This window comes from Nannobrachium achirus (genome assembly GCF_963921795.1).
Source record: "Nannobrachium achirus genome assembly, chromosome: 23".
Lineage (NCBI taxonomy): Eukaryota > Metazoa > Chordata > Actinopteri > Myctophiformes > Myctophidae > Nannobrachium > Nannobrachium achirus.
In genome coordinates this window covers 50665554-50679833 of record NC_137830.1, presented here as the reverse complement: position 1 = coordinate 50679833, position 14280 = coordinate 50665554, and the positions used below count along the sequence as shown (strand labels likewise).

At 44.4% G+C, this 14280-nt stretch overlaps 1 protein-coding gene across 1 annotated transcript in view; it reads left to right on the top strand.

Moving 5' to 3' along the window:
* LOC308308971 (uncharacterized protein) overlaps positions 1 to 14280 on the top strand; it is a gene marked incomplete at both ends in the record, with an annotated part of 72366 nt that overhangs the window by 4471 nt on the left and 53615 nt on the right. The window contains 7 exons of the mRNA XM_080754424.1: positions 3668 to 3719; positions 4366 to 4593; positions 5766 to 5813; positions 6925 to 7033; positions 8706 to 8938; positions 11227 to 11350; positions 11923 to 11933. Coding sequence (XP_080610550.1) covers positions 3668 to 3719; positions 4366 to 4593; positions 5766 to 5813; positions 6925 to 7033; positions 8706 to 8938; positions 11227 to 11350; positions 11923 to 11933 — 805 coding nt within the window. The remainder of the gene's footprint in view (positions 1 to 3667; positions 3720 to 4365; positions 4594 to 5765; positions 5814 to 6924; positions 7034 to 8705; positions 8939 to 11226; positions 11351 to 11922; positions 11934 to 14280) is intronic.

Here is a 14280-nt window from a genome sequence, read left to right as displayed (position 1 = left end):
TATTCTTAGTGGATCAAGGTAAATTCAGGGGGTTCAAGTTTGGGTCCCTTCACTTAACTATACAGGAAAAAAAGACCCCCCAAGCATGTGAGGGGTCTAACTAGTGGGTTTTCATGATTCTGAATCCATTGCAAGCATTTGTTTTGCACGAAAAACATTCCCCTGGACAAAAACTGACCCACAACACTATGGTGTTGTGATGAGTCATCACTTTTCACACTTTTGGGTGGGTCAATTTTTAGCCCGAGGAATGTTTTTTGTGCAAAACAATTGCTTGCAATGGATTCAGAATCATGAAAAAGCCCTAGTTAGTTAACCCCCTGAATTTACCTTGATCCACTAAGAATATTTTGGACGATTTTTAACATGTTTTTTGGATGACCCTAAGGATCATAAAAAACCTTGAACCATTACTAGTGCAATTTCTTTTGGGTCAAACCTCAGATTGACTGGCCTACACTACCTTGATCCAGACCTCAGATTGACTGGCCTACACTACCTTGATCCAGACCTCAGATTGACTGGCCTACACTACCTTGATCCAGACCTCAGATTGACTGGCCTACACTACCTTGATCCAGACCTCAGATTGACTGGCCTACACTACCTTGATCCAGACAAGGATGAGAACCACTGCTCTAAAGGGCCTTGCACACAAAGTCTGATCAAAGAATAAATCCATGTTTGTTTTCATTTGAAGCCAGTGGGTTTTGGGCGTTGCGTTTAAAAATGTATGGACTGCTGCTCAGAGGCGTAGCCATGGGTGGGCCTGACTAGGCCTAGGCCCACCCATTTCGTTTTTGTGCCCACCCAAAAAAATAAAATAAAAAATAAAAAATTATATATTTTTTTTATTTTTTTTATTTTATTACATATATTATATTTTTTATAGCATATTAAGTCATTTTGATGATAGTCGCATCCTTACAACAACTAAAATAACATAACATCATCATGTGGACGCTATAATGTGCAACAAGCGTCCTTCCCTGCTCGCAGCCAAGCATGTCTAGACTAGTGTGTCATGTAATTCTAATTTAGTCCATTTACTTCCTGTAAGTAGTCGACTTAAAAATAAAACCAATTGCTTATATATCATCATATTACGGCAGGGTCTTATTTTGAAATCCACCGTTACAGGAAATGCTTAAGCGTGTTGGGCTACTTGTCAAGAGTTGTTGCAGCCTGCACAATGTATACAGGATTCACGTGGATTATACTGACTCAAGCTTTTTGACTAATCTAAAGTTCATATTCATGATTTGAAACCATGCTCCTGGGACTTAAAACAATACACAGCGTTTGAAAGCAGCAATAGGTGAGTGAGACTGGTTAATTACGTTCTGCTGGCTTGGCTGTTTTTGTTGTGGGAGAGGGAGAAGCGTCAGAGCTCTGATAAAAAGTTGACGGTGCAATTAAACATTTCGGTCTTTTCTCTTCATAGTTGTTTATTTTGTCTTGCACCAGTGACTAGGCTACTGGGTCAGTCTGCAATATCTCTCTGTGATACATTAGCGTTGTGCTCCGTGTGTATAGTCTTATACTAACAGGAGTGTTGTCAATTAAAATAAGCATCTCATGCCGTCATGTTACCGGCTTCTTCTCCAATATGCCATTCTGTTTTTGCACGGCTGGAATGACCCGCGCATCACTAGTGGACACCACGCATGAATTGATTATTTAATCATGCAAACCCGACCCAAATCGCACCAGAAGACCCGATCCGACCCGAAAAACATGGCTATCGCGCGGCGCGGCGCGCACCCAGGCCCACCCAGTTGGGCTCAGGCCCAGTCGCCGGTTCGATTCTGTCTACGCCACTGCTGCTGCTTCAGCTCTGTGTGCAACGCCATTGATTCACCCTGATCTTGCACTTTGTAAGCTGCCCTGTATAGAGGGTATGCGCGTGACATCACTGTTGCTGGAAGTTATGTGGGAACACGCCTACTGAGTGGCAAAAAACTAATTTCTGCCATTGACAGCCCATACATCCAAACAGAAAAGTCCTATCTGATTGTATTAAACAAAGTTAAACTCACCAACATTGCGGCTGTACTGAAAGCTTGAATTATCCTCTTTCTATCTGCAAAGTTTTTGTTTCATAAAAATCCACCATAGGCATGTTATGAGCTACTTTCTGTCAAGACATTCTGTGCAGGTTTTAATTTTTCCAAGTGTCAGAGTTTGGAAGCACTCGTTTTCAACAACACAACATCCTGCTGCCTCCTACATTATGTACAAATTAGAAACAGGTGGTATGCAGGGCCGTTGAGTGATTTGCAACTAGCACTTCCAAACTCCAGTGCTCCAAGCTGCTCAATGTTTTGCCACTCAGTCTAGATTAGGGGGGCGGGGCCCAGTGGACGTGCATACCCTCTATAGTAGAGTGTTTGATAGTCCAGGCATTTCGGGCAGTATTTTGATGGAATTGTGCACTTTATGATAGAAGCATGACATTTGGCACACAGTTAGAACTAACATATGGAACATTTTTGGCTATAGGGGCATCGCAGATTTGTCTTGGGAAACTTGTGGGAGCCAATCAAAGTTGGGCTCTCATAGACTTTACTATAGAGTAAAATAATACAAAAAATAAATATGCTTTAAGTAGCATGTGAGGGGTCAAACTAGGTGTTTTTCGGGATTCTGAATCCAATGCAAACATTTGTTTTGCAGGAAAAACATTCCTTGAGCTAAAAACTGGCCCATAATTTGGCAATAAAACTATGATTTAGTGATGAGTCATCATGCTTTTCACAGTTTTGTGGGGGCCGTTTCTTGGAAGGGATGGCATGTTCTAACTGTGTGCCAAATGTCATGCTTCTTTCATAAAGTGCACGATTTTTGCCTGAAACGCTCTGACTATGATGAATGCCTGGATAAAATAACTCCTGCTTGTTTAGAGCAGTGTGTTCCTTTTCATGTCTGTTTCTCCATCTGTTGGACTGCATGCTTCGCAGACACACACAGACATGTTGAGTTGCACCCACTGAGCTGTGTGTGTGTGTGTGTGTGTGTGTGTGTGTGTGTGTGTGTGTGTGTGTGTGTGTGTGTGTGTGTGTGTGTGTGTGTGTGTGTGTGTGTGTGTGTGTGTGTGTGTGTGTGTGTGTGTGTGTGTGTGTGTGTGTGTGCGTGCGTGCTGGTCAGTGTGAGTGTTTCATAATTATTTGAGTACTTTTGTGCGGTGCTTTGTGTACACGTGACAGACCAACATGGTTGTGTGTGTGTGACATGAAGTGTTCCAGGGGGGTCCCCAAATTATTAGGGGGGGGGGGGGGGGGGGTCCCCACTGATGGTGGGACTGAGTTACCAGGGCCCAAGGTGGAGGGAGCCTTAATTATTTATACTTTTTAAAAAATTGCAGCGAGCTTGTAGATCTGCTATTTTTGAAAAAGTCATGAAAATGTGTGCAAATATTTGAATTTATGTAATTTTTAAGCGAACATTTGTAACTCAAATTTAGCTTCCGGGGGATGGTCCCTGGAACTAAATATTTTGAGATGGGGGGTCTGTGGCCAAATAAACGAACAAATACATATCATTTTTGGGGGTCCTTCACATGAAAAAGCTTGAGCACCACTGACATAGAAACATTTAAAAAAAAAACCTTAGAAGGATTTGACATTCAAACATTCAAAGACTTGTCCCAGTGAATCCTTGTACCCAGGGCCAAGAATTTGGCTCATCATCCTCCTCTTTCCACTGCAGCAGACTTTGCAGTCTCACTCCACTGATTCAGCCTCCCTTTCTCTCTCTCTCTCTCTCTCTCTCTCTCTCTCTCTCTCTCTCTCTCTCCTCCCCCTTCATCATCCCCTGAAGCTCTTTTTCCTCGTCTTTCTCTTAATCCCATCTGTTTTCCTCCTCGCTACCTTACCCCCCCCCCCCCCTCTGTCTCTCTCTCTCTCTCTCTCTCTCTCTCTCTCTCTCTCTCTCTCTCATCCATGCAGGACAGAGAGAGAGAGCGTTGTCATTTCGTAACACAATTTGATTTTACCTCTGTTGTCTCTCCCTGGATGCCAATTCAGAACCTCTGCCCCACATTTTAGTTCAACCACAAAATGATAAATGTACCCCCATTGATTCCGGATGGAGACCCAAATTCATTTGGGTCCCCATCCGGAATCAATGGGGGGTAAATTTACTATAATCAATTCTTTTTTGTCTTAGGAATGCCACAAATAAGAACAAAAAATACATATTGAACTCAAGTCTCCTTGGTGTGAGTAATCAATAGAAAAAAGGTAATTTTGAGGGTGAACTACTACTTTAATCTCCCTTGTTATTCTAACCTCTCTCTCTCTCTCTCTCTCTCTCTCTCTCTCTCTCTCTCTCTCTCTCTCGGTGTGTCCTTGTTGTTCCGTCCAGGCGGCGGGGGGGAGGAGGCGACGGCCGGCGGCCCCCCCGCCAGCGCGGCGGCCGGGCCCGGAGGTCCAGGCGCGCCTGGAGAGCGGGCCGCGCGCCGCCGCTCGCTCTCCGCTGGCGGAGCGCAACGGCTTCCTGCGGCTGCGCGTGAGCGGCTACCGCGCCACGCTGCTGATGTCCACGCTGAGGAACCTGGCCGCCTTCCTGGAGGACGACGACCAGGACACGCAGGTGAGGGGGTGATATGGGGAAAAAAAACATATTTTCCCCAAAGCTGTATCGCGATACGCGATACACAATCTTATCACGATTCTTTTTCATGTTGGTTTTTATGGTTATTTTTGAGCGGTGGTAAACCGCTCCATAGATTGGTTGTGCGACTGCGTGTGTCTGTAGCCACTTTTCCTCAGCGTTTTGCCATAGCAATATGTGTGTTTGCGTAGCCATATTACATCACCAATTACATCCTAGACCTATATTCTAGTCTTTTTCCTCAGCGTTTTGCCATAGCAATGTGTGTGTGTGTGTGTGTAGCCTGTATTACATCACCAATTACCAATTGAAGACGTTATGCAAGTACGACCACCGCTCACTTCACATTGGGTGTGATTTTTCAAGTTACTTAACAGTACAACCACCTACAAGGAGACAAAAACTTAAAGAAAAAGGAGTAACAGACCATTTAGACCAGTGGTCCTCAAAGTGGAGTCCAGGGACTCTGGGTTCCTTTTGGGAGGTCTAAATTGACCCTTAACAAGTATGTAACTCTGACAGTATACAAATGGACCCTTACGGGTCCATTTGGTTTCATTTGTATACTGTCAGAGTTAAGGGGAGACCTTGACATTTTCAAGTTTGAGAACTACTGATTTAGACCAAAATGCAGGTTTAAATGAATTCTGCAATGCAATGAATCTGCTCTATCAACAATTTCAACAGGATTTTCATTGTATCACGATATATACGATATCTCTGAAAAGGCATATTGTGGAGACATTGTATCCTCTTAACCAGGCCTGGAATTTCGTCATTTTATGGGCAAGGCCACTTGGCCTTTGGTGTTGTTAATTTTTTGAGGGCACAAAGACTAAATGCCAGGGCAGGAAGGCCATTAAATAAAACAAGATTTTAGTCCATTGAAAGAATTTGTTGAATTTAAGGGTTAGGGATGATAACCTAATCTGCAGTGAAATAGATAAATGATGGTATTTACAATCTGATCCATGCTCAGCCCTGCACCAATCAGAGTCACTGGATTGGTTTAAAGATGGGGACTCTGGGGAGTTCAGAATAAAGAAAACTAAAATGCTGTTGGTTTGAGGGTCACAAGGCCGAACTGTGGGGCAACGGAATGAAATTCCTGCCCTGCTCTTAACGATATTTATTCCCTTTTGGCCCCGCAGGTGTTGCCCATGGAGATCATCGTCGGGGACACGCACCTGGACATGAAGGTCAGCACACACACACACACACACACACACACACACACACACACACACACCTGGACATGAAGGTCAGCACACACACACACACACACACACACACACACACACACACACACACACACACACACACACACACACACACACACACACCTGGACATGAAGGTCAGCACACACACACACACACACACACACACACACACACCTGGACATGAAGGTCACACACACACACACACACACACACACACACACACACACACACACACACACACACACACACACACACACACCTGGACATGAAGGTCAGCTGTCCTCCTGTTCATTCTATCTCCTATAAATAAAGGCAGAAAAAGCCCCCCAAAAAAGTAGATTGTAGATCTGCCATTTTTGAAAAGTCGTGACATTTTGGGGCACATCTTTGAATGTATCTCAAATATTTGTTCTGGGGGTCCCTGGAACAAAATATTTTGAGATCCGTGGCCAAATCCATATATTTGGAGGTCCTTGACATTAAAAAAGTTTGAGAACCACTGACATAGAAACACACTGTAGGTTTTCCGTGAGTAATCAATAGAAAATAAGTCATTTTGGGGGTGAACTACTCTTTAACACACTGGGTGCCCCTAGATTGAGCCCCATTTATCCCCTCTCGCTGCCCAGGCCCACCACCATTCTATTGAATACGGCCCTGCTGCGTCAATGCATGCGTCATGACCTCACTTGGTCACATGACCGCAGACAGGATGTTGTTGTGTAACTTACTGTATGGACCAGTGTTGATCATAGCTGTTCATTGCCGATCAAAAGTTGGTCATTTTGCCGCACCCCGCCACAGTTTTAGCCATAAAACAAACATCAGAGTTAAAGATGGGGAAATGCATTGGATTATATGGAGAAAAAACGGCCGCGCGATGCTCTCAGCGTCGATTCGAAGCGACCCGCGGTGAATGGGCTACATCCAGGCGTAGCCCCCACCTAACAGTGAGATTTAAATTAATACTGTGAATACAGTAAACGCGTCAAAAACGTTGTGGGCCTCCAGCGACATCAAAGAGTTTGACGCGTGGGCACCCGCTGAGTTAATGGGTTTCAACAAACACAACGTGTGTCTCTCCCACAGGACGACGGACCACGTGAGAACCCCTCGGACCCGGAGCCCTCCCCCATCAGCGTGCACGTGGACAGTCTGGTCATACACAGACGAGACGACGGCTCCTTCTTTATAGGAGGTGATACACGCACGCACGCACGCACACACACACACACACACACACACACACACACACACACACACACACACACACACACACACACACACACACACACACACACACACACACACACACGACCACATGCTTACACCTCCAACCACTGTTTCATTTCATAACTGGTCCTGCATAGACGTCGTCCAGATCAGTGGTTCCCAATTTTTTTTGTCTCAATATTTATCTCAATATTTATTTAATCCGAGGCACCCCTACATTATAATTCTCACTCCCAGCACCTTATATTTATAGCATATCATCGTTGTCGGGTGGAAACCTTGTATGTCCAAAACCGTTCGTTTTGTATTTATCATCTACGTACTAAACTAGTGAAAACAGCCGATCTACAATCACACAACGCCTCGCATTGCGTTGCGTGCTTGTAGATCTGCTGTTTTCACTAGTTTTGTGCGACAGTCTTGTATGATGAAGCAGGGCTTTGCTTTACCAAAAGACGTACACATTTGAAACTTGGAGATACGAGGTTTCTGCCCGGCAGTGACGATATTTTAGCGATTATGTTGCGAGGAAAACGTTGAGATAATAGCCATTTTGGTTAGAACTGACTGAAAATAACTTTGTACTTCAAGTTTAAAATGATACTAAATATTTTTTCAAGTGTCCAAATAAATTCCAAATATTATCAAATGATCTCGCATCACCCCTGGACTGCCGTCACGGCACCCCTGGGTGCCCCGTCACCCACTTTGAAAACCCCTGGTCCAGATGTTAAAGGACCTACACCATGAATTTTCACTTTTTCTATTTTAAAACCTTTTTTTGGGGTCCCACTGGCACCTTCTATCCTCACAAAGTCCTATTTCTGACCGTTGTGTCTTTCTCTGGTTTTGGGCAGACAGAGATGAAAAGCTTTCCACGGGTTCTCAGAACAGTGCTGTTCTGAGAGTTGATCCGTGTGACGTCACACGGATTCCCGTTTTTTTTTTCAGAGTCAAAAAAAAAAATAATAATAATAATAATTTCCAAACATTTTTTTTTTCCAAACATTTTTTTTTTTTTCAAAAAAAAATTTTTTTTTCAAAACTTTTTTTTCAAAAAACTTTTTTTTTCAAAAACTTTTTTTCAAAAAACTTATTTTTTTTCAAAAAACTTTTCTTTTTTTCTCAAACATTTTTTTCAAAACATTTTTTTTTTTTATACATAAATACAATGCAGGTGGGGTTGATTGTCTAATGTAGATTAACTTTCTGTAATGTCTGGTCTAGCAACGGTCGCCCTGTGTCATTTGACAGTAGGCCTATAACATACAACATAGGCCTACAGTAGGCTATAATCAGAGATGCAACATTATCCTATTTTTGTATTGGCCCAATATTAACATTATTTGTTGTCAACGTGGGGTCCGGGGAGGAGTGAAGAGGAGGGGAGGGGGGAGGGGTGGAAAAACCCCACTACGATGCGCCCCTGAGCAAACAGAGGCCGTTTTGGTATTGCAGCTGGAGAGCCTCATTATAGTAGAGCTAGAACAAACAAAAAGAATGGTCAGAGTGTTTGTTGAGGGTTAAAACCTGTCTAAGACTCAATTTTGAGCATATATTTATACAAAAAATATAGTTTTAAAAGCATGGTGTAGGCCCTTTAAGCGGCTCACAGCTACTCCCTCTTGTGGTCTCAGTGGAGAACAACGGCCCGGCGGCAGAGGACAAAGCCAGGACGGACTGCGACGACGGTGGCGGCGGCGCGTTGAGGCTGAGTGACAGCTCTCTGAACCAACCGCAGACTGACGGCCTGCTGATTGACACCTCTCTGAGCCCGGTCCCCGAGGCCGTGGCCGTGATCTGCACCCTCCCCAAAGCCACGCAGACCCAACCCCTCCCCCTCCTCCCCTCCGTGTCCAGCAAAGAGAAGGTGAGGAGCACGCCTACACAGCCGCGACCGCGGTTTTCCCAGTGAACCTGAGCACAAGGGTGGGGGCATGGGAGTGTGGGGAACACCATACCACTGACTATTGCCATCGATGGAGAGGTTATAATATAGCTTTATGTAATGAGAGGCACTCTTGCCGAAGAGACTCGTCGCCAATTGCAAGATATTTAAAAGTTATTTGGGGCCATGATGATAACCCCTTCTTCCCATTATTAGACTAAGGATTTATATTGTCTGTGTTATTGTTTACAACCACAATTATTCACGTGTGGCTAGATCGCAGTTCCACTAGTTTTACTAGTAGGTTAGTGTAGGCCTTTTCAGAAGTTAATTTAATGTTTTCCATTTAATTATTTCCTTTATCCTCATCTAATCTTGCGCTAATGCACACAACTGTTTTCACCAGGTTTTAAGGCCTAGTAGGCTTTTCAGAAGTTAATTTAATGATTTCCTTTATTGTCATCTTGCGCTAAATGCACGCAACTGTTTTCGCCAGGTTTAAGGTCTTATTTTTTTATTTATTTTTGTGCTTAGGTTCACTGGGAAAACCGCGGTCGCTACACAGCCACGTGCACACATAAGACCCTTTTAGACTGCAGCTTTAGCGCCACACAACATCACACCACACAAAAATATCTACATGTTCAACTGCACAAAAGTCCCCCTATCGGTAAGAAACAAATCTATTATCATGTATTACAACTATATCCTGGTGGTCTAAATGAAAAGTCAGTGAGTGATCAGTCATTATGACGTGTTTTGGCCCTGTTTGGCCTAGCTCAGACCTACTCTAGATTGGATACTTTTTAGTACCACGTTTAGTACTGCTTTCACACCACTCTACCCAGGTCCTTGTTGTGGAAAACCTGGCACAAGTGGGCGGTGTGGTGTGGTGTGGTGTTGGGCCATGTCAGTGGAAAAGTGGCTATAAAGTGCCCTCTCCAGACCACGAATGCAGTTTTTACTATGGTGAAAGAAATTAAAATGCCCCCTCTTTCCATGCCATACCTGTAGGCAGCATTCAAGAGAATTGTCTTGTCCAAACTCTCCTGAACTTGAATGCAGCATCTTATGTTGAAAGAATTGATGATTATGTAAGCAATTTACCCCGAGTGAGAGGACATTATGCTCTGATAATGTCCTGTGTGAGGGGGTGATCGGACGAGGCGAAGCCGAGTCCGATAACACCCTCACACAGGACATTATCAGAGCATAATGTCCGACCCCGAGTGGTAAATAGCTTTTCTACCACTTTTTTCCGTATACATGAAAGAAAACACATAGTTGTAACTTGCAAGGATATTAAGTTACAATCATTATTGCCTATAAAACTTCCGCGACGACAGCAAATAGTTCCACAAACAACATCTTCTACTCACCACCAGATGACGCCAACTCCATGCAGAGAAAGATGTCTAGCATACAGCTAAGCTAACGTCAGTTAGAAGGACCGTTCCGGCCGTAAATAGAGGCTGTTCGCTTCCAGAAAGGCATAGGTTCAGAGAAAAGGGGCTTTAAAGTTGGCGGATTGCATTGGATCCAAATAAATCGGCGACGTCGTACGCACGTTAGTAAACATAGGACCGCTACCTCCTGAAGTCCCCGGATGTACACTGAGGCGCATTGATCTCGTCCTCACACAACTGCGGCGGTTGTTCTGCCATAACCTCCGGAATTTAGCCAATCAGAATCCAGTATTTGAACATGTGACTAGAAAAAGTGGTAGAAGCTTAGTTCAGTGTGGTATCACGCACCGAAAATAGCAGACCTCCAAGCGAGAGGGCGCTGTGAGCTTGGAGGTCGGCTGTTTTCGATATTTCCACCAAAAGGCAGTTTTAGAAATGTCAGCCCCTGCCTCTCTAACATTCTCTGCACGTCCCTTATCCTGGGTGCGGAACCAGGTGTGGTTATTTCAATAAAACCATTGTTGGAAAATGGAAATAAGGCATTTCATTTCTTTATTCTATGTGCACTGTGCAGTGTGCATGAAAGGATATGCTATTCATTATCTGGGTTAAGCAGGCAGTGGACCTAAAGCAGAAAAACATTAAAAACGATATAATGCAATTGTTTTTGCTAATATCGTGAGTAATATCGATATCGAGGTATTCAACAACGTTATCGAATATTGAAGGTTTTCCTAATATCGCCCAGGCTTAACGCACGCACACACACACACACACACACACACACACACACACACACACACACACAGGTTCAAGTCTTTTCCACTAATCTTGGTCACCTTTTTTTTGGGGTTGTTTGTTCAGATGCTGATGGAGGAGAACGAGTGTCTGAAAGTGGAACTCTCCAGAGCCAAGATGGCGCTGGCCGAGGCCCAGATGGAGAAGGACTCACTTCTGCACCGCATGAAGAGTCTCAAGATCAACACCAGTTAGGGTCAGGGTCAGGGTCAGGGTCAAGGTCAGGGTTAGGGTCAGGGTCAGGGTCAGGGTTAGGGTCAGGGTCAGGGTCAGGGTTAGGGTCAGGGTTAGGGTCAGGGTTAGGGTCAGGGTTAGGGTCAGGGTTAGGGTCAGGGCCAGGGTTAGGGTCAGGGTCAGGGTCAGGGCCAGGGTCAGGGTCAGGGTCAGGGTCAGGGCCAGGGTCAGGGTCAGGGTCAGGGTTAGGGTCAGGGTCAGGGTCAGGGTCAGGGTTAGGGCCAGGCTTCTCTCTGTCTGCAGGCGCCGGGAGGCAGCATTAGCAAGCAACGTGGCTGTTTTTTTTTTTGTTTGTGTGGATTATTTTCTTTTTTCATTTTTCTTTTTTTTTTTTTTTTGCTAACTCATCCTAGGCGACGTCAACAATTTGGCGGTCGGGCGGGGGAGGGAAAAAGTCTCTCAAAGCCCCAGTTCACCCAGATTTATTTTTGCCAGCGCACAACTTTGACACTTTTTAGCGCAGCCCCAGCGCAAAGCAATGAACGCAGACTCTCTCGAGTGTGACGCGATCGTTCTGTGTGTTTTCAGTTTGTCTGTCTGTATCTACGTTTTAAAAGATACAAAAGGAAGAAACTAAAACGATATCCCCCAGTTCCTTTCCTCATGGCCGAGACGGGAGCGAAAGAACATCGAATGTCATATCTTCAGAGGAATGTCTTTACGAAAAAAAAGAAAGAAAAAAGTGACTTATTTTGCACTGCACTGTAATGTAACTTAATGTAATTTAACGCTTTCATATCGGGGAGGGGAAAACGACAACATCTAGTTGCTCAGAGTGTAGAGTGTACAGTAGGCCCATGTGTATAAGAATGTGAACACGCATAACGCAGAGTTTTTTTTTTCTACAGACATTGTTTATGCTGTGCGTGCGTGTGCGTGCGTGTGTGTTTGCGTGTGCAGCCAGAACAAGCATTTCATTACAGCGAATAAATGAACTCGTACGCGGTACGAGTCACATTCCGTTCCGTGGCTTTTTAGCGGCGGTGTGCTCCCAAAAAGTCCAGTTGCACAGACTTTCTTTCCCCCTATTTTTCTACGTGTAAATAAATAGCTTTAGTGTGCAGCACTTTGAATACCTGGGCACTGTCCGCTCCCTCCAGTCCCGTAGCTTATAGTCGGGGGACTTAAGGATATCTCGTGCTAATCAGTCTAAAAGCGTGAACTTTTGCACAGATGTAGCTCAGGGCATGCTCTAATGATTTAGCTAGGGCGCCCGAGTCGGCAACCTTCGGGGTCGCCACAGCGGCCAAATCAAGTTGGGCTCCCATTGACTTTCTATACAGGAGGAAAATACCCAGAAAGTAGGATCTGAGGGGTCTAACTAGGGGTTTGTCATCATGCTGAATCCATTGCAAGCATTTGTTTTGCACAAAAAACATTCCTTGGGCTAGAAATGGCCTCAGAAAACTATGCATGTATGGGTGAGCATTCATGTTAGTCGGAGGCCTTAGGGGTTTTTTTTCTCATGCTAATCAGTCTAAAAGCGCCAAATTTTGCACAGATGTAGCCCAAGGCATGCTCTAATGATTTAGCTAGGGCGCCCGAGCCGGCGACTTTCGGGGTCGCCACAGCTCCAGAAAACACCCAAAAAACTCTGAAAAGTGATGACTCATCACTTTTCATCACTAAACCATTGTTTTCTTGGGCCATTTGTAGCCCAAGGAATGTTTTTTGTGCAAAACAAATGCTTGCAATGGATTCAGCATCATTACAAACGCCTAGATAGACCCCTCAAATCCAACTTAAATACCCAGAAAAAAGTGTTTTTCTGGGTATTTTCCTCCTGTATAGAAAGTCAATGGGAGCCCAACTTGATTTGGCCACTGTGGCGACCCCGAAGGTCGCCGACTCGGGCGCCCTAGCTAAATCATTAGAGCATACCCTGGGCTACATCTGTGCAAGATTTCGTGCTTTTAGACTAATTAGCGCGAGATTACCATGTCATCTCCCTTAGGCCCCCGACTATTAAGGAAACTCCAGACATTGGATTCTCAAGCAACCGGGGATTCGAGGGAAGGTGACCCATCTGTTATCCAATAAATATAAAGCATATTAGAAACTGCGACTAAGTAAAATATGGTCACATTTGAGCTGCCTGGCTATAGTATATAGTCCTGTGTGTGCGTGTGTGCGTGTGCTTTTATGTCAATTTCTATATTTGCATAACGTTTCACGTGTAGTTTTTATTTCCACGGACAAAGTGTTGCCCAGTGTTGCTGCTGTCAGACACAAATGGAACAAAACTGATTTTGTGTTCCTGGTGAAACGGGCTCTTCACGATGGCCAGTCCTATTCACAACGCAGAGTTCAGTCCGTCAATCCACCCCATTGTTCATCGTGATCTGTACGTGACTGTCCAAGTCCCCACTTGAACTAAATGCTCACTTTGGTCTGGCCCGGTTCACTTTAAGTTGAGCAACCTGACATTCCTATGTTAGGCATGTCATCAGGCAAACATTTTAAATACATTTAAAAAAATAGCGCGCCGTAAACAGCCGATTTATAAGCTCACGTCGCGTCTTTAAGTGGTGGTTTTGGCTCGTGTAGATTAGGTGGAACACGACTATGTCCTCTGCACAACTACAGCAACGTGAAGACTTGAAAAGGCAGAGGAAGGATTTGGAACACTTTTTGATTGTACCTGAAGATTCTTCTTTGTTGTGCCTCCGATAGACTCCGCCTCTCTCATCATCACACAGCCCCGCCTCCATCTGGGAATCTCCACCCCCTTAAAACCGGTGGAGTAAAAAGATTGAAATGAAAACCGTAATAAGATGTATTGTCTGTCAAAGCTGCTGAAATATTAATGAAATAAAGAAGGGCATCAAAGTGAAATGTTTCTCTAGTGTCTAATTTGAACTAATGTAGCTTCGTTGGCATGAATGG